Source organism: Capsicum annuum, chromosome 6, assembly GCF_002878395.1.
Source record: "Capsicum annuum cultivar UCD-10X-F1 chromosome 6, UCD10Xv1.1, whole genome shotgun sequence".
Lineage (NCBI taxonomy): Eukaryota > Viridiplantae > Streptophyta > Magnoliopsida > Solanales > Solanaceae > Capsicum > Capsicum annuum.
Window position 1 is genome coordinate 29,348,139 of NC_061116.1, and position 19,753 is coordinate 29,367,891.

The 19,753-nt window shown below is 37.1% G+C and overlaps 1 protein-coding gene across 6 annotated transcripts; it reads left to right on the forward strand.

Moving 5' to 3' along the window:
* The first annotated feature begins 1,366 nt into the window (after nucleotides 1–1,366).
* On the forward strand, nucleotides 1,367–16,268 carry LOC107873482 (sodium/pyruvate cotransporter BASS2, chloroplastic). 6 transcript variants are annotated; one of them, XM_047414698.1, is made up of 13 exons: nucleotides 1,367–1,630; nucleotides 10,465–10,591; nucleotides 10,763–10,886; nucleotides 11,367–11,408; nucleotides 11,487–11,600; nucleotides 11,675–11,737; nucleotides 12,669–12,796; nucleotides 14,013–14,094; nucleotides 14,447–14,498; nucleotides 14,614–14,711; nucleotides 14,820–14,978; nucleotides 15,485–15,706; nucleotides 15,823–16,268. In XM_047414698.1, the coding sequence occupies exons 1-13, from the start codon at nucleotides 1,525–1,527 to the stop codon at nucleotides 15,898–15,900; spliced, it is 1,395 nt and encodes a 464-aa protein (XP_047270654.1). In that variant the 5' UTR covers nucleotides 1,367–1,524; the 3' UTR covers nucleotides 15,901–16,268. The 6 variants fall into 6 exon arrangements, with proteins under 6 accessions (XP_047270654.1, XP_047270655.1, XP_016575826.1 ...); XM_047414699.1 differs by having other exon boundaries at nucleotides 15,568–15,706; XM_016720340.2 differs by having other exon boundaries at nucleotides 15,617–15,706.
* The last annotated feature ends 3,485 nt before the right edge of the window (nucleotides 16,269–19,753 follow it).

A 19,753-nucleotide genomic window follows, 5' to 3' on the forward strand; every position in this document is an offset into this window, starting at 1 on the left:
AGATGGTACGAGTTCAGATAACTCATTGCTGGAAATCGTATTTTATCAACACAGAATTTCTGATATATTATCCGGCAAGGGTATATGGTATATCGGTAAGGGGGCATACCTTTTTCATGAAACTCCAATCCTTATGGCAAACTCGAATTGGGATCTTAGCCGACAAGTTAATGACGGACTCATATAGCCTATGGGTATCATGTTTTTAGAGTGTACCATCTAGATCAGAACGAAACCAAAGAGTTTAGTCAATGTTTTGCAAGAATGTTTTGAAATTCATTAATAATGCCTATGTGTTTTGATCTGTCTTCACAATGCTCTTAATTATTTTATATGAAATTTATGTTATTTTTGGTTAGTTCTGCATACCAATACATTCCAAGTATTGGCCGTCCTCATGCGGCTATATTGTCTTATAATGTAGGTTTTGAGGCACAGTCCCGCGGTCCAGCTCAACAGTAGAATTCTTTTAGAATTTTAGAGTTGGTGAGCCTTTCTTGTTTCAGAAGACGTTTATCCACACGTTAGTTCTTTTCAGTTTCATGGTCTGCTTGGGGCCTTGTCTATAGACTAGTATTCAGTAGAGGCTTCGTAGACTGGATTTAGATTTATGTTTTGATGACATGATGTATTTAAATTTGATTATGAGACTTTCCCTTGTTTGAGTTTATCTTCCACTTTACATGTATGAAGTATGCTTATGATAGTACGTTAAAGGATCTCTTTGGCCTTCATGGCTCGGGATGCCCATCGTAGCCAGGTTCTCAGCTCGGGTCGTGACAGAAATCTTATCCATTGAATCTTACATCTCGATGTACGTAGGATTGCATATCAAATTTTGAAATTTGAAAATAACTTAACCAGAAGCAGAGTTTGTTATAAATATTTTCTCTAGTTCTATGTCTATGCGTTATCCCATTCCATTTTACTTTTTGTTCATTTATAAACAACTTACTAGTGTTGCATGTTGAAAGAGAAAAATATTTGTTCATTAAAAAATTTGACCTACAGAACTGAGTGAGAGTTATATTTATTTGTGTATTTTTTGTAGATTGATCAGGCGGGTTAGAGTAGGTGTTTTTTTTTTAGAAAATGAATCATTTAAGATTTGATTTGGATTTTTCTGTTAAAAAGAGGTTACATATAAAAAATTTCTTAGCAACGAGCATAAATTTGAACTCAAAGTATGATAACGAAGATAAATTTAACCTCAAAATACAATAAAAGATATACTTAATTTATTTCTTAAAGCAGAGAGATAAATTTAACCTAAAAATATAATAATTATAAATTTAATTTCAAAATATGTTTAGTAAACGATATATGTAGCTATTTTTCTACAGTATCCTTATCCGTTTTTTGGGAGGTCATTTTGGTAAAATGATTTGATTATCTTCATATCGTCGTTTGTGGTTGATTGGTTTCCACGACTTTTAGAAATCTGCTATCTTGGACTTTTCCAGCTCAAATCTCATACTAATCTGTATCGCTTTCTACTTGAACCATGAACTCTGTGCCTCTCTAATGGCTTCTCTGTCGAGATTTATTGGAAAAGAATGTAAATTGCATTCTTCAGACGCACGTCACAGACCAAGATATGTGTTTTCTACTAGGACTCCGACCCATTTGAGTATGTACCATTTCTTGACTTCTTTGGTGCTCTGTTGATTAATTTGGTTGTTTTTTTGACTATTGGGTGTTTTCTGCTGTTCTATTTAGAGTTATTCAGTATTAATATGACTGTTTGAGAGTGATCATTTAGCTAGCAGTAGTTGATTTTTGCATTAAGTTGACCTCTTCTTATAATTGTAGAGAAAGTAGGATGAAATTGTATTTATTAGTACGTCTTCAATGGAGTTTAAATACAACGTGAACAAACAGATTTTGCTAGCTTGAGTCCTAATAACTAGGAGCAGATAAACATGGGAATAAACTGTACAACCTTAAAGCCTAAATTTACTGAACTTTTCCTATTTTACAGCTGTGTGTGGTACGTGCTCTGTTACATGTGGTACATGCTCTATTACGCCCCCCTCAAGTTAGGTGTGACAAGACAACACCTAACTTGGGGAGCATCCACTGGAAGGATGGCTTAGACAGTGGTTTGGTGAGAGGATCTGCAACTTGATCAGTGGAGTGAATGTGAGATACTCGGACTAGGAAATTGCGGACTTGGTTGCGAACAAAGTGAAAATCAACCTCAATGTGCTTCATTTTTGTATGATGTACCGGGTTTTCAGCAATGTATGTGACCCCAAGGTTATAACTAAGTATTCTAGGTGCAGTAGAAAATGGCACATGAAAATCCCTAAGCAATTTGTTTCAGACAAGGCAGAGGCAACTGCCCTATACTCGGCCTCAGTGGAGGATCAGGAGACAGTAGGTTGCTTACGAGAACACCATGAAACAGGAGTCGTACCAAGAAAAACAATGTAGCCAGAGATTGAGCGGCGATCATTAATATCATCCGCCCAGTCAACATCAGCATAGGCATAAAGATTAGTGCACTGTTGTGGAGAAATATGAATACCATTTTGGGATGTTGCTTTGAGGTACCGAAGGATGCGTTTAACTGCCTTTCAATGAACCACAGAGAGAGAGGTGTTGAACTGAGTCTCTTGTTAATCGAATATGTGATGTTCGGTCTAGTAAAGGATCGGTACTAAAGTTTACCAGGTACACTCCTATACTCTTTTCCATCAATTTTAGGGGTTCCGTTATCTACCAGTAGTGCCTCAGATGTACTCATTGGGGATTGAATGCCTTTGCAGTCTTGCATCCGAGTGTCATGCAACACTTCTTGAATATACTTAGATTGACTAAGAAACAGACCGTTGGCATCCCTGTGTACCTCAATGCCCAAGAAATAGTGCAGTAAATCAAGATACTTAGAGGAAATCTCTTGGAAAGAGAAGTAATGACTTGCTGAAGGAGTGTTTCGTTATTGCCCATAAGTATGATGTCTTCCACTTATATTAGTATATAAATAGTTACTCCCAAATTATGCAGAACAAACAAAGAATTATCAGACTCAAGACATATAGAATCCCATTTGGATCAGAGAATTAGTGAGTGCATCATACCAGGCTTTAGGAGCTTGTCCCAGTCCGTAGATAGCCTTTTTGAGATGACAGACATAGTCAGGATCTGTTGAACTTTCATACTCGGGTGGTTGGGTCATGTACACAGCTTCCTGAGAAAAGCATTATTGACATCTATTTGATGCAATGGCCAACTTTTTTTTACAGCAAGGGTGAGGATGGTTCAAATTGTGGTGGGTTTAACCACTGGACTGTATGTTTTATGAAAATCAACCTCAGGCATTTGGGTGAACCCTTTTGCAACCAAACATGCTTTATACCTATCAATGGAGCCATTAGGCATAGTTTTGATTCGAAACAACCATTTACAGGGAATAACATTTCTGGTGTGGTTCGGTCGAACCAACTCCCAAGTCTGGTTCTTTATTAATGCGTCAAACTCAACCTGCGTAGCATCTCTTCAATAAGTTATTTTCTGTGCTTGTTTGTGGTTTACAGGTACAACGGGTACAGGCTGGGTTATTTGGGCAGTGTAGACAACAGTTTTGCGTTGCTTGACAATGTTATTTTGCGACCTTGTTACTACACGATTTTCCTCTGCTTGTGGAACTTGAACTATGGGTGCCATGGGTGGAGGCGAGTCAAAAGAGCTACTGCTCACACCTCTGTTAGCATGTTGAGATTGTGATGACTTCGGCGACGCTGATAAACATGAGTAATTGGTGATCGACGATGTAGAGAGCGAGGATGTGCAGAGAGGGAAGGAGCAGTGGCATACCCAGGATTTAAGCATACTGGGTGCTTAAAAAATTTAAAAACCGAAAAAAGTAAAAAATCACCTCAGAGGTTCGAACCTGGGGCCTCTATCCAATGAAGCACCTTAGGATCAACCTAAATGCCAATGCACCCAACCAACTTTTTGTTATAGTGAGTGCTTTTATATGTTTTATGCCTATTTTTATACATTTTCTATGTAATTATACCTATTCCGCGTCGAGTTTAGTGGGTGCCGGAGCACCCCAAATTTCAACGTAGGTCCGCCCTTGGGTAGGAGGTTGGCTTTGAAATGTGAAGTGAGATGGTTGGGTATCAACAATAGGGGATGGGGAAGTAGTTTGAGGATTACCTGTTTCAGGATTGGTGAACTGATCTGACTCCTGGTTGTTTCCCTGCGCGGCACGAACTGAGTAGGTATCTTGGCATTCATCTGACTTGAACGAAATGGTGGGAGGAAGCAATGTGAGATTTGGATTAATATTGGTGGAACTAAATTCCATATCTGGATTTTGATGTTGTAAAGTGTTTTCCCAATTTAAATATGAAAAATTTTGTTTTAAGTGAGAAAAAATATTATCAAATGGGAAAATATCTTCTAAAAGTTTTACATTCCGTCTGAGAAAAACTTTAGAGCTGGTAGGTCAAAACACTGATGGCAATTATGAGTGACGGAGAAACCGAGATAGACACAAGGTTTGAAATATGGTTCTAATTTATTTTGGGTGTATGGTCGTAACTATGGGCAGTATAGACATCCAAATGTACGAAGAGATTCATAAGCAGGTGTTTCTTTGAAAAAAACTTCAAATGGGGACTTGTTATCAAGAGTGGCAATGGGTAGGCGGTTAATGAGAAAGGCAGCGTGATGGCAAGCAAATGTCTAAAAATTGGAGGGTAAACTCGCTTGATGAAGCAGCGTTTTGACAGTCTCAATAAGGTGTCAATGACGTCTTTCAGCCAGGGCGACCCTTTGAGGAATATGGTGGGGAGAGACAAGGTGTTGTATGCCATTAGAATTAAGGTAATGGTTCCATGATTTTATATTCTCCGCCTCCATCAGTGTAAGTGTGAGCATTTTGTGACCAAAATATTTTTCAAGCACACGATGTAATCTTTGAAAGTGTTTTTGCACTTCATGTTTGTTTTTTATTGTGTACAACCAAATGTATTTGGTATACTGATCAACAAATAGACAATAGTAGCGCTTCTTATCAATAGAGAGAATAGGGGATGGACCCCACAGATCATTGTAAATTATTTCTAATGGGTGTTTGCTGGACAAAGTACTTGAATAAAAGGGAAATCTATAAGCTTTATTGCAGCAACAAGAATTACAATAAGTAAACTTGTCTTTTGAAGAATATGAAAGACGAGAACTATTTAAAATGGAAAACAAAACTCAAGAGGGGGTGGCCCAATCTTCGATGCCACAGATGTAGGGAAGGTCCAGCAATAGCGATGTTGATGTTTGGTCGAGTCAGTAACGGCCATTCATAGAGTCCTTCTTTATTCAGGCCGCTCAAAAGAGGTGCTGATACAAGTCAAATGGCCACCCTAATTTTTGAAGACATGATTGGAGGCTATCACCTAAAGGCTCAAGATGTGGTCACCCCGAGGGCACGAGAATATGCAAGGAAGACCCGTTTTGAGCCTACCATGGAGCATGCTATTCATCAAGGCCATGAGTGAAAGATTGCTTGGGGCATTGAAGGCTTGAGGCTTCATGGTTTTGGACGCTTAGTGGCTTCACGATTTTGGTTCATCTTCATTGAGGGCATTTTGGTCATTTCACTTTGCCCCAAATGCACTCCATGGCCACCCTTTCAGTAAGGTTAGTGTAGTCATTTTGTCTTCTTTTGTAAAGTACTATAAATAGAACCTCTTAGGGTTTATTTCTCTAGTTTGTTCAATGATGATATTTTGAGACATTGTAAGTTCTCTCTTTAGTTGTAGGGCTTGGAAAAGCCACCAAACCGTAACTAGGGCTGCCCAAGTGTGGATATCACTTGTGTTGCGATGTTGGTTTGATACGTTGGTGTTTAGAGGAGGTAAAGTTCCTCCTATGTCAACGTAGGAATTAGGTGTTTGTCGCATGTAGTGTTAAGTGTCCAAGAGTCCACCAAATTCTTGGGTTCTTAAGATTATACCTTCACTTGTGTAACTATCTATCTATTTTACTATTGTAATCATTTGTTTGTTGTTCTTGTACTCCAACCCATGAGGTGTTGTTATTGTTACTACATTGTTGTTATTGTTATCTTGTTGCTAAAATAGTTTGGGTTGCTGCTGGAAAATAGGTGTTAGACACCTTATTACATAGTGTTCTTGTCGTGTTCTTGAATCCGAGAGAGGTCACCAAAAGGGTTCCTCGGTTATCTTAGCTTGTGGATTGATTTTGGTGTATGTTTTGTGCCTTTTCTTGTGATTTTAAGTTTTTAGTGTATCATTTGGTATCAGAGCCCTCTTTGATTTTGTTCTAACAAGATCAATCTTGGGCTTGAGAGTTGGAAAAAAAAATCAAAAAAAAAATTGTTGAAAAAAACCCCTGAAAATTTCAGAAAAAGAATCAAATCTGCCTGTGTTTGTGTTCTTGGCCAAAATTGTGTTATTGTTGCGTCTTGGCTGAAATTTTTACTTGTCTAGTGTTGATTTCTTTCTCACCAACACTAAAGTGTCTAAATCTAAAGTTTTGAGCTTATGTTGTTGACCTTGTTGTTGTAAATTTGAAGTTGGCATCTTGGCCGTGTGTTGCAATTTGTTGTGGACTTGGAGGTGAATGTTGGTGTTGTTGTTCTTGAGAAATTGTTGTTGAGATCATGTTGTTCTTCACCTCTTGACATCTTTTGACCAATATAAAGTATGACATAGATCCAAAAAGGTGTAAGATAAAGTTGAAAAGTTGTTGGTGAAGAGACTTGAACACATCACCTCAAAGACTTGTCAACCACTTTTCCATATTTCAAGGACCTTGTTTTTGTGGAAATAGTACAAGTCAAGTCTCACCTTTTTGAGTTGAATTTGAAAAAGTTTCAAAGACTTGAATTTTTCCACCAAAACACAAATTCTTCCATTCCAAATTGTATCAAGACAAAGGCTTCAAGTTGGTGATTAAAAAATGTGTGGGATCGTGACCAATTACGTGGTTGCCACATCATCGCATTTTACTGTTCATGCAACATAATTAAGCTCAAATTTTAGATTTCTTAGTTTCTAATCTTTGTTTCTTAGTTGCATTTAGTTGATCCTAGAACTAATTAACAAACTTGTAAACTCCTACTAGATTGGCAATTAGTCATTTGAATTCATTGTTTGTGTCTACGTTTCTTTTGTGGTTTTGTCGTTTTTAAAATCGTAGTACTTCTTGGATCAAGTTCGGACATTACTTTCCTTGAGTCTTCAAACAAAGAATCCATTCCTACCAAAGATTAGACTCACCCCTCAACTCATCACGAACTACGAGCCGACTTACAAAACTTGTGAATCCAAGTGTGAGACGATCAAGTGGGTGAGAGTGTGGTGAGGTTGTTTCGAACTAACTTGTGTTTTGCTTTGTAGGCTTGTTCTTTTCTTTTCTCTTTTTAGGTACAATTACAAGGGAACCCGCAGCTTCAACCTCTCGACCCATGGACAACAATGCCACCAATGTCATTTTGGCCTACCTTGACACTATGTCCCGAGATCTAGCTATGGCAAATGAAAGGTTGGATCGTATGGTAGGTCAAAGGGGGCAAGTGGGCTGCCCGGACACGTCAAGAGGAAGGCCGTAGCTCACGAGTTACGAGGTAAAAACGCTATTCCCTACACTCCTATGAACTTAGAATGTTGTGTTGTGGCTAGTAGGAGCCAAGTAGGTGTAGTTGCGGCTTTGCCTAGGGTAGAGGTGCTCGAGTCTCCTTTTTGTGATACTCTTGATATTGTTAGGTCGCATGAGGACCAAACTCTTGTTGTAGGTACGCAAGCACTAGTTAATCATTTAGATGACGAAATTGATTCTCCTCGTGAGAATGATTTGTGTCCATCTTGTGCTAGCACTTATAACTTGACTACGGTTCCATTACCAGGTGACGAGAGTATTCACACACTAGTTGATCCTTGTAAACCAAGGTGAGTCTACGTTGGTATGTGAGTTGCCAACAACTAGTAAGGGTGAGCAAAATGATCAACCGGGTGAAGATGATCTTGATTTGCTTGAATGTTTAGAAAACCTGAGTCGTGATTGTCCTTGTGAAGACGGTTTTGATTGTGGTCCTTGGGTTGCCCGTGAGGGTTTGTATGTATGTGGGGACTGCTCTTGTGAAAGAGAAGGTGATATGTGCTTAGAAATTCCATCTAGTTCTTCATGTGTTTCTTATGTTGGGCATACTCCTAGTGGAGATTTTGAAGCTAGTAGTAAGTGCATGCATGAGATTTCTTTGTTTGAGATTGACTTGTGGAACATCTCTCTTAAGCCTCTTTTTGTTCATGATATTTCCAATGGTGATAAAGAGGGTATGCTTAACTTTGAGGATGGCACCCTAGGGGAGAGTGAGAGTGGCCGAGGCCTAATTCCTTGGTTACGTCTTCCATTTGACCTCGGTAACTTCTTAGGGTGTGAAGGACGGATAGTTGTTGGTCGGTCCACTTGTTTGAGTGATATTGTTATATGTGTTGGGTGGACTTTACTTTCAATTAGGACACCACCCCTTGATGGTTATTCCTTTAACCAACTCCTTTGTACAATTTTTGGTAAGTCCCTCGTGATTAAAACAAAGGATGTGTGGTTATATCTCAAGAGTGTACCTCCTTGGCTTGTTGATGTTGTTTATTATACTAACTCTAACCCTCATGTCATGAAGATGTGGTGCTTGTTTGTCTTCTCTTTGTTCTTATAAGGTTTGGATTTGAGGTCGAATCCTTTTCAAGAAGGGGAGGATGATTCAAGTCAAATGGCCACCCTAATTTTTGAAGACATAATTGGAGGCCATCACCTAAAGGCTCAAGACGTGGTCACCTTGAGGGCACGAGAATATGCAAGGAAGACCCGTGTTGAGCCTACCATGAAGCATACTATTCATTAAGGCCGTGAGTGGAAGATTGCTTGGGGCATTGAAGGCTTGAGGCTTCACGGTTTTGGACACTTAATGGCTCACGGTTTTGGTTCATCTTCATTGAGGGTATTTTGGTCACTTCACTTTGCCCAAAATGCACTCCATGGCCACCCTTTCATTAAGGATAGTGTAGTCATTTTGTCTTATTTTGTAAAGTACTATAAATAGAACCTCTTAGGGCTTATTTCTCTAATTTGTTTAGTGATGATATTTTGAGACCTTGTAAGTTCTCTCTTTAGTTGTAGGGCTTGGAAAAGCCACCAAACCGTAACTAGGGCTACCCAATGTGGATATCACTTGTGTTGCGATGTTGGTTTGATACGTTGGTATTTAGAGGAGGTAAAGTTTCTCTTGTGTCAACGTAGGAGTTAGGTGTTTGTCGCGTGTAGTGTTAAGGGTCCAAGAGTCCACCAAATTCTTGGGTTCTTAAGATTATACATTCACTTGTGTAACTATCTATCTATTTTATTGTTGTAATCGTTTGTTTGCTGTTCTTGTACTCCAACCCGTGAAGTGTTGTTATTGTTACTACATTGTTGTTATTGTTATCTTGTTGCTAAAATAGTTTGGGTTGCTGTTGGAAAATAGGTGTTAAACACCTCACTACATAGTGTTCTTGTTGTGTTTTTAAATCCGAGAGAGGTCACCAAAAGGGTTCCTCGGCTATCTTAGCTTGTGGACTGATTTTGGTGTATGTTTTGTGCCTTTTCTTGTGTTTTCAAGTTTTTAGTGTATCAGGTGCTCCCGTATTCAAATCCTTCACAGGAAAAGGAAAAGGAAAAAATGTTATTGAGGTTAGATTGTCTTTGCAAAATTGATTCACTGAAATGAGCTTGCGTTTGATAGCCGCAGCACACAAAATATTAAAGAGTTTGAAGGCAGTATTTGATGCATTTAAATGAGTATTACCAGTTTGAGTAATCGGAATCACATTACCATTACTCATTGTCACTGCCTTGAGCCCTTTGAAGTCCTGAACATTGTGGAGTGAGTTAGTATCGGAGGTGATGTGGTGAGACGCACCTGAATCAAGAATCCAGGGGTCACTTGATTAGTCTATAATTGTAGAGAAAGTAGGATGAAATTGTATTTATTAGTATGTCTGCAATGGAGTGGAGTGAGTTAGTATCGGAGGTGATGTGGTGAGACGCACCTGAATCAAGAATCCAGGGGTCACTTGATTAGTCTATAATTGTAGAGAAAGTAGGATGAAATTGTATTTATTAGTATGTCTGCAATGGAGTTTAAATACAACGTGAACAGATTGTGCTAGCTTGACTCCTAATAATTAGGAGCAGATAAACATGAGAATAAACTCTACAACCTTAAAGCCTAAATTTACTGGACTCATCCTATTTTACAGCTGTGTGTGGTACATGCTTTGTTACATGTGGTACATGCTCTATTACTTCTTTTTTTTCAATCATAGGATAGTTATATTAAATGTCCATATTGTTTAATTTGAAGGAATGCTAGAAATTATTTTACAGCATCAGAATTTGTAATTATTTAACTTAAAATTGAATATTTATTTATCAATTAGCTGCATTGATTATAAGGTATGAGAAGTGGATTGGGCGGACATGAGACTGGAAGATATAATTTGTTCATTCAAAATAGGCATCAAGTTTCGGATGTTGCTTTCCTAGTTCAATCCTCATTTATTGGAATCAGTTCACCACAGCGGTAAGTGTTTGAATCAAAGTTCCGTTTGCATTCTCAGTTCGAGTGTAATAAGAGATGGAATTATTTTTTGTCTCCTTTTTAATTCTAATGTTATATTTGATTTGGAAAAATCTTTTTTTTTCTTTTTTTTTTTTGGGGGGGGGGGGGGGTGGGGACTGCCACTATCTTTAGCAATACCGAAATATCTTGCGTAGCAGCGACGAATGTGTCTGGAGACTTACCAAGCAGCTCTTCCAGTGGAATGAGCCAATACGAGAAAATAATTGAGACTTTGACCACTCTTTTTCCTCTCTGGGTATATCCGATTTCCCTCTTTTCTCCATTTTATAATAAATATTTGATTTTCTATATTTCATTTTAGTAGGTAGTAGAGTGTTGTATTGCTTCTCCTTCCATGCTAGTAGTCGTAGTATTATTTCTATAGTTTCTTGCCCTTTGATTTATGTTACTATTTACTGTTTCTTGTACTTAGATAATCGTATCTTTTTGCTGTCGTTACTGTACAGAATACCCTGTCATCCTTTCAATAGTATTTTTCCATGAAATTCTTCACTGCCGTTATTTCTTTTTTCCAAATTGCTTTGAACTGTTTTTCCTTGAGCCGAGGATCTACTGGGAACAGTGTTTCACATCCAAGGTAGAGGTAAGGTCTGCGTACACTATTCTTTCCAGATCCACTTTGTGGGATTACACCAGCTATCTTGTTGTTTTATTCCTCATTGAAAGATTAAATTTTTTGAAAGACTAGAAGTTTACAGCTACTTAACTTTTGCAGGTTATATTGGGTACAATCATTGGCATCTATAAACCTTCTGCGGTAAATACAGTACTCGCTCTTTGCAATTCCATTTATGATAAATGAATGACTTAACTGATAGACATGAGAATCTTACAGGTCACTTGGTTGGAAACAGACCTGTTCACTCTTGGTTTGGGATTTCTAATGCTTTCAATGGGTTTGACACTAACATTTGAGGACTTTCGACGATGTTTAAGGAATCCATGGACTGTAAGTAGCAAATTCTTCATTCTCCTACTATTGTTTTAAACACCAACAGACACCAATGGTTGCTCCGTTTGCAGGTTGGTGTGGGATTTGCGGCTCAGTACTTCATCAAACCACTTTTAGGCTTCACCATAGCTATGGTATTTCTTCTCTTACGTAATTGGGCTATTCATTTTGTCTGTGGATGGCTTAAATCAAGTTGAAGTCGTAAGCAATTTCATATAGAAAGTTTCTGTTGAATGTTGTTTCCAAAATGTTGTGTACTTGCATTCTAACTTAGTTGGACTCCTAGGAGATCTTCTACTCAAATGAAACCATTTGAGGGTAGTGAGTGAAGATCAGCTGGATTACACCACATTTATCTTATGTTAGCCAGAGATGGCATTAGAAAGGTAGAGTGGTCTATGAGAAATATTTTTCTACCCTTTTCATCCTTCATGGCCTCGATACTGACATGTAAGCATAACAAATATAAAAGGAGAAACTTTATCAATAGTATATGTACCTCAAAGACTCAACAGAGAAGCACCCGAAAATTTGATGATAAGTTACTCATATGAAATGTATCTTTTTGTCCTTTGAAGAATGACCATACCTACTACTTCTTTCTTTGATTGATGCGTCTAAAGTATATTAGTCATCTCTTATTTTTGCTATCATTGTTTTGCTTTATTTTTTTTGTTAAATTTCTGCTGAAGTTGGTTCTATTAACATCTTACTTAGGTTCTACTATTTATGATTTCTTCTCCCACTTCTGTTGCCGAAGAGAACTTATTTATCTGCTAGAAATATATTTTGATTCAGTATTCAAGTTTGACCCATGAGTTGAGCTTAATTGTAGACGTGAGGACTCATACCACTACGCCAACTTATTTGTGACTGAGGTATAGTAGTTGTTGCTGTTGTATGCAAGTTTGACCTAACTATTGGAGCATGTTGATGCTATTCTTCTTCTGGTGGTTTCTGTTGTTCCTTTGCAAGTCATGCTCTATATTCTTGATTCTGTTTATCGATATTACTTTTGTTACCTAATAATAATTGTTCTCTTCGTCCAATTGGTATGATTTGTAGGTTCTAAAGTTGTCCGCCCCACTTGCTACTGGTCTTATCTTGGTATCATGCTGTCCTGGAGGCCAAGCTTCTAATGTGGCAACATATATTTCAAAGGGGAATGTAGCCCTCTCTGTTCTTATGACTACGTAAGTGGAGATTATACATGTAGATTCAGTCAACATTAGGGGAAGTTGTTAATGTCAATAAGATTTGCTATGGTCGTGCAACCCATGCTGTGTTGTTGATGTAATGACACTCATTGCTAAGATAAGTATGACTAGTTTATCAGATTCAAAAAAAGTATGACTAGTTTATAATCCAGAAAAGTTCAAGAGTGCAATTTTTTGTGCTTAGTAAAAGTCATGGTTACCCATTATTAAAACAGATTTTAGATTCTTAAAAAATTAGAAATTAGACCCTGCATTGCAGAAAATTTGTCCCAGTGTTTTGTTGGATTTGATGTGGACTTGTCCTATAATATGCAATCTGCAATATGTCCAAGGGTTTGTTCGATATGGAGAAAAATGTTTTCATGGAAAATATTTTCCAATAAAACATTTTCTTGGAAAATAAGTGGTTTCTTACTTATTTTCTCGTTTTCGGTAGGCAAGTATAAAATATTATCCTAAAAGTATTTGTATATATCTAACACAAAATTATGAGGATGAGTGGGAATAAGGTAATAGGTGTTGTGGTGGGTGAGGGGGAAGGGGAAGGGGGAGGGTAGGGCGTTGGGGGTGGGGGTATGGGGTGGGTTGGGGTTTGATGGTGGGTGGGAGGAGACGGTGCCACTTGTTTTCCCTACTTTCCATAAGGAAGTCATTTTCCTTACTTTCAAGGAGCTTGTTTACTTTTAAGGATAGAGATTGCATCACCTGACTGTTGCAATGTGGTAGAAGAAAATTAAAAAACAAAAGGGTAGCTCGGTGCACTAAAGCTCCCGCTATGTGCAGGATCTGGGGAAGGGCCCCACCACAATGGTGTGTTGTACGCAGCCTTACCTTGCATTTCTGCTAGAGGCTGTTTCCAAGGTTTGAACCTGTGACCTTCTGGTCATATGGCAGGAACTTTACCAATTACTCCAAGGTGCCTTCTGGTAGAAGAAAATTCATTACGCGAAAATGAATGACCGCTGTGAACTTTCAACCCCTCTACTGTAGCTTCCTGTGTAATGATGGGATAATTTTTAAGCTTGATGGCTGTTAAGGAGAAACCAAACCTATGCTATAGCTCGATGCAAAATTAAGTTCACCTTTACAAGAAATATGCACTTGCAGAAAACTGTGGACAACTAATAAGCTGATGACAAGAATCTTTTCTTAAAGAATTTGGGGAATAAGAGTTTTTATGGTATCATTGCAGGTGTTCAACTGTTGGAGCTATTGTAATGACACCCTTGCTAACTAAGCTTCTAGCTGGTCAGCTTGTCCCAGTTGATGCTGCCGTAAGTTGACCTGTGCTGATGTGTTCGGAATTTGTTTCATTTATCAAAATCTTCTCATGTAAAGTGCTTGATGTTTGCAATATCAGTCACATATCAAAATTCATTCTATAAATGTATGTCGTACACTTGAAAAATTCTAAACTATGCCTTGCACAAGCACCAAAAAAATCATAGAGACTCCACCAAACTTATTTGGAGTGTAACTCTTAACAGCATTAAAGTATGGCTGTTTAAAAGTTGGATTCTTCCCAAGGAAGCTGATAGCCCTCTAACTTCGGTGAATAACATTCTAAGTTTTGTCGTTTGCTGATGGAGTCTTTCTTCTAGTCAATCATCTTTGTTTTCGTTCCAGGGTCTTGCTATCAGCACCTTTCAGGTTGTGTTAGTGCCAACAATTATTGGAGGTACATTTTCTTCAATAGAGAAATACGACAGACAATCTGTATTTATGCCAATCTTGCTTTCATATAGCTTCAAATAAGATGTGCTATATTAATTCAAGTTCATTTTGTTTTGCAGTTCTATCAAATGAGTTCTTTCCTAAGTTTACCTCAAAAATCATCACCATTACACCTTTGATTGGAGTTATTTTGACCACCCTTCTTTGTGCAAGTCCGGTAAGCTTGAAAAATTTACTGTCTATTTTTAGTTGAAGGCATATTAATGATTTCTCTCTTTCTCTCACAAATACTATGGTAAGTCAGTTCATATCTTTTTATCTGAAGATCGGGCAAGTTGCAGATGTGCTGAAAAGTCAGGGAGCACAGTTAATTCTCCCAGTGGCGGCCCTGCATGCAGCAGCATTTTTTCTGGGCTACCAGGTTTCAAAATTTTCGTTTGGTGAATCAACATCCAGAACCATTTCTATAGAATGTGGAATGCAGGTAGTTGTCTTTTTGTACTTCTTAGCATACCAATGAACTAATCTCTGTAGCCATTATAATACCTGTCTTGTCTTTTCTTCTCTTTTGCTTCATGTAAGTCCAGATATACTTTCCATATTATCTTCATTTTCTCTGGTTGGGCTCCATACAACAGCATAATAGGAAAAATTATACAACAGCATAATAGGAAAAATTATCTGATGGGTGTCTGATAGTGAAAGGGATAAATCATGCAAAAAGCTATCTATTTCACTATCTCCGGAGGTGGAAAATTTTCTTTTTCTTTATCCTATTGAAGTATCATTAACTTGTGGTAGTTTAGCAATATAAGATTCTAATGCTGTTACTTCTTAGGAACCCACCTTCCTGCTCAAAGTGGGGAAGGGTAAAAGGACACTTGAATGAACTTTATTCAGAATGCTAATTATCCTTTGCGCCTTGTTAATTTTTGGCGAGCATTTTGTTCCTGAATATTGATAATTATGCATAATAATTTGTGATATCAGAAGAAAAGGGGGCATCATCTTTTTTCCGAGGTCATCGAACATTTTACAATTAAATTAACAGAAGATTTTTTGATCGACTCTAGACAATGCAAAGTATGGGTAAACTATGTAACTCGTCTTGTGTGCGCACAGAGTTCTGCACTCGGATTTCTACTTGCCCAAAAGCATTTCACAAATCCACTTGTTGCTGTACCTTCTGCTGTCAGTGTTGTCTGCATGGCGGTAGGACTCTGTACCCATACTTTCTCCATATACATGTTCCTATGCAACAACTGTTGTCTAGTATGCTCCTGTTGTAATTCTTTCGGATGTTCTCTTGTTGATACCATGTTTCACAGCTTGGTGGAAGTGCTCTAGCTGTGTATTGGAGGAACCAACCGATTCCTGTTGATGACAAGGATGATTTTAAGGAATAGAACCTTGGCTGCTGCTGCTTCTTTACATCGTTGTTAGTTTGATAGATGAAGGTGATAGTTCAATCTTGCATGTTATGCAAATGCATGGGTGATAGTTGCTTGCATTTCTTGGCCAAGCTAAATTTTGGACCTTAGAAAAGTTCTCCGATTTAATTTGTTAGAGGCATTAGCAGGTAAGAGCCTTCCAAAATGTTGTAAATAAATTTGTATTGAGCAAGCTACCCATGGGATCGTAAGCCAGTTTTAGTGTTTGTAATATGTGTGCTAAGCAGACATATTATCCGGAAGAATACACTTCAAATAAGCTGACCAATTTAAAAACCTTAATAGACCTTAATGAATTTAAAGACAAATGAGCGATTCTTCAATCTTCTCTTTTGGAGTATACGAGCTCGAAATTGAGGTATGAAAGCTCTTAGAGGTCTAAATTGTGATTTGTGATTTAGATGGATGGTTTGGACTTTGGATGAATCCTGTGGGATTCAGCGTGTTTTGGACACTCAATTATTTACTGTAGTTAAATTGAGGATTTAGAGTTGACCAGGCCAACTATATATCTAGATGACCTCAAATTGATTATTTTGAGTGTCCGAACAAGTTCGCTGAGAGTTTTAGAAGTGATTTTCTTATTCGGTTTGCAAGCGAAGGGGTTCCGTTGAATTTCGGACGCTAAAATAGAATTTTGAAGGCACCATACTTTTTATATCTAGTGTCGGGCATTGCCCATCACTATAGTGAGCTAGGCTCTTGCGATCACAAAAAGGTGAATCAATTTATCGTGGTCACTTAAAGATGTTAAGATGGGAAAAGCATCATGATCGGGAAGGTCAAGTTTATGATGGGCCCGCGATTGCGATGAAGTCTTCGTTTGCATTCTGTTTGTGCAAGTCTCTTTGACTAGCATTGTGCTAGTATATTATCTCCAAAGCTTTAGCGTGTAATATATTTTTCAGGATATTAAGGTATTAACTAATTAAGAGTCTTGGGTAAATTTTATTCTCAAGAAACGTATGATTTTATAGTCTTTTTTTAACCCTTCCTTAGAAGCCTTCCATCCTTTTTGCTCCTTCGGTGACTCAATCACAATTTTCGAGTTGGAAATGAAGGGTACTTGTTATCTGAGCAACTAGTGGCTGAACCAGAAATTTCATGAAGGGAGTTCCATATTGTATAAGTAATTTTTTTTTCTTTTGAAAAAAGGGTGCTGGGCCTTCGTCGGGCTTTTGTTCCTTCACTTATAGACGGCAACTTGGCTTCGCTATTGCTCATGACTTAGTATAGACCTATATTTTTCCTTTGTTGGCCCTTGTTTCAATTGATTGGATGTTTGCGCACTCAAACCAAAAATTTTAAAATCAAACTATGTAACATATTAGTAATTGGCATTTTCTTAATGAATGGATGCACTAAATATCAAACTACGAAATATTAGTGATTGACCTTATCTTATTGAGTGGATGCAGCAAATTTTTTGAAAATCTGAATGAATTACATTTAGCTCTATGAGAACATATTTACTTTAATATGAAGTGAATGAACAGAGAAAAAAAAAAGAGTAAAATTAGACGAGATCTTTTGTTTTTCTGATTTTTTTGTGGAGCTTTTTGCTTTCAATTTTGATAAAGTTGTAGAATTACATTTAAGTTATGTTTAATAAATCTATCTATCTATATATATTATACTAAACTCTTGCCTATAAAGAAAAGTGTTGATTTTTGGACAATTTAATTAAAGTTAGGTAATGATTAGTTACTGTTTGTCTTTAACAACTTTTTCAGAAAATTAGATAATTATTTAATATTTTATAGTTTGCCTTTATTTCTTACAGCTTTTTTAAAACTCAAATTTTGACATTTGTTTTATCTTTTTTATAGTTTTTTTTACAGCTTTTAAAATTCTCACCTATTTTTTTTGTCATGGTAATTGTTATTACTTTGACTAAAAAATAAACTTATATCATTTGTTAGTTTTCAAAATATAACCTTATCTTGAAATCTAAGTTATTTTTCTTAACAAACTAATTAACTAAATCAAGTAATAGTTACTAATTTTTAATTTGAAAATAATTAAGTATCAATAATTAGTTTAAGAAAACATATATGCGGTCGAAACTTCTCTCTACGTGTATGATGGTCGATGGAGTCCTAAAATCGTGTATTCATGATTCACATGTTTAATTATTTATTTATTTATTTGGAAGTTATCAGATTTTTGTATTAGCTATTTAAACTAATTTAAAAATTAAACTTTAATTAAATTAAGATATTTGAGTTTAAGTTAAAAGATAAATATGTGCAAGTCATGTGCTAGAATTTGTCCTGAATTTTCTACTTTGCCTGATTTTCTACCTTTCTTGTTAGCTTCTTCCTTTATTGTGATATGCTGATTTTACATTTACTATCAAGTATGCTGATTTTGAATTTAATATCAGGTGAAGATCATCATAACTGACAGTCTAATCTACGGAATTGCATATCTATTATGAAATAACTAATTTGAGCGCTACCAGAGAACTATTTATTATGTTGCTTTCTTTCATTCCTAGATATGGTTGATTTTGATGTTATCTTGCGTATGAATTGGTTAGCTTCCTCTCATATTGTATTGGATTATTTCACCAAAATCGTGACTTTAGTTACTCGAGGTGTTTCATGATTAGCATGGAAGTGTACTCCAAGTTTGGGTCCCAATAGGGGTTACATCTTTTCAATGTGCTCGTCGCATAGTAGAAAACGGTGTCTTTCTTATTTGGCCTATATTTGTGATACTAGTGTTGCGTCACCACCTCCCTTAAAGTCTGTTCGAGTTGTTAGAGAGTTACAAGATATGTTTCCTACGAACTTACCTTGTATGCCTCTGAATTGAGATATTAATTTTGCTATTGATGTTGCTGGACACCAAGCCCATTTTCATTCCTCCTTATAGGATGGCCCTTACTGAGTTGAACGAATTGGAGTAATTATATGATATGTTGGGTAAGGGTTTCATCTGACTTAGTGTGTATCCTTATGGTGCTCCTGTCTTGTTTGTAAAGAAGAAAGATAAATCTATGCGCATGTGTATTGATTATCAGCAGTTGAAAAAGGTAACAGTCAAGAACAAGTATCCTCTTCCTCGCATTGATGATTTATTTGATCAGCCACATGATGCTTCAGTGTTTTCTAAGATTGATTTGAGATCTACTTATCATCAGTTGAGGATTAGAGTTTTATATGTTTCAAAGATGACTTTTCAGACTCGGTATGGTCATTATGAGTTCTTGGTCATGTCTTTTGGGCTAACAAATTTCCCAACAACATTTATGAAGTTGATGAACTGAGTATTTTGACCTAATCTTGATTTCTTTGTGATTGTGTTCATCCATACTATATTGATTTATTCCCCGAATGAGGTGACCATGTTAGGCACTTGAGGACTATATTTCTGAGGTTGTGAGATGTGAAGTTTTATGCCAAGTTCTCTAAGTGAACGTTTTGGTTTGATTCTATTTCATTCTTGGGTCATGTTGCAACTAAGGATGGCGGCAACTTGTGATTAGGCTAGAATCATCTCGCCTATCGAGATTTGGAGCTTTATTAGGTTAGCAAACTATTATCGGTGCTTTATATAGGGTTTCTCTATTATTGCAGCTCTTTTGACCAAGTTGACTTAGAAGAAGATTGTTTTCCAGTGGTTGGAAGCATATGAAGAGAGCTTTCAAAAGCTCAAGAAGATGTTGACTTTAGCTCCTATCTTGATCTTGCCTAAGAATAGCATGGGATTTAGCATATTTTGTGTTACTTTCAGAGTTGGCTTGGGTGGTGTTTTGATGTGGGAGGGTATATTGATAGCTTATGTTTCTCGACAGTTAAAG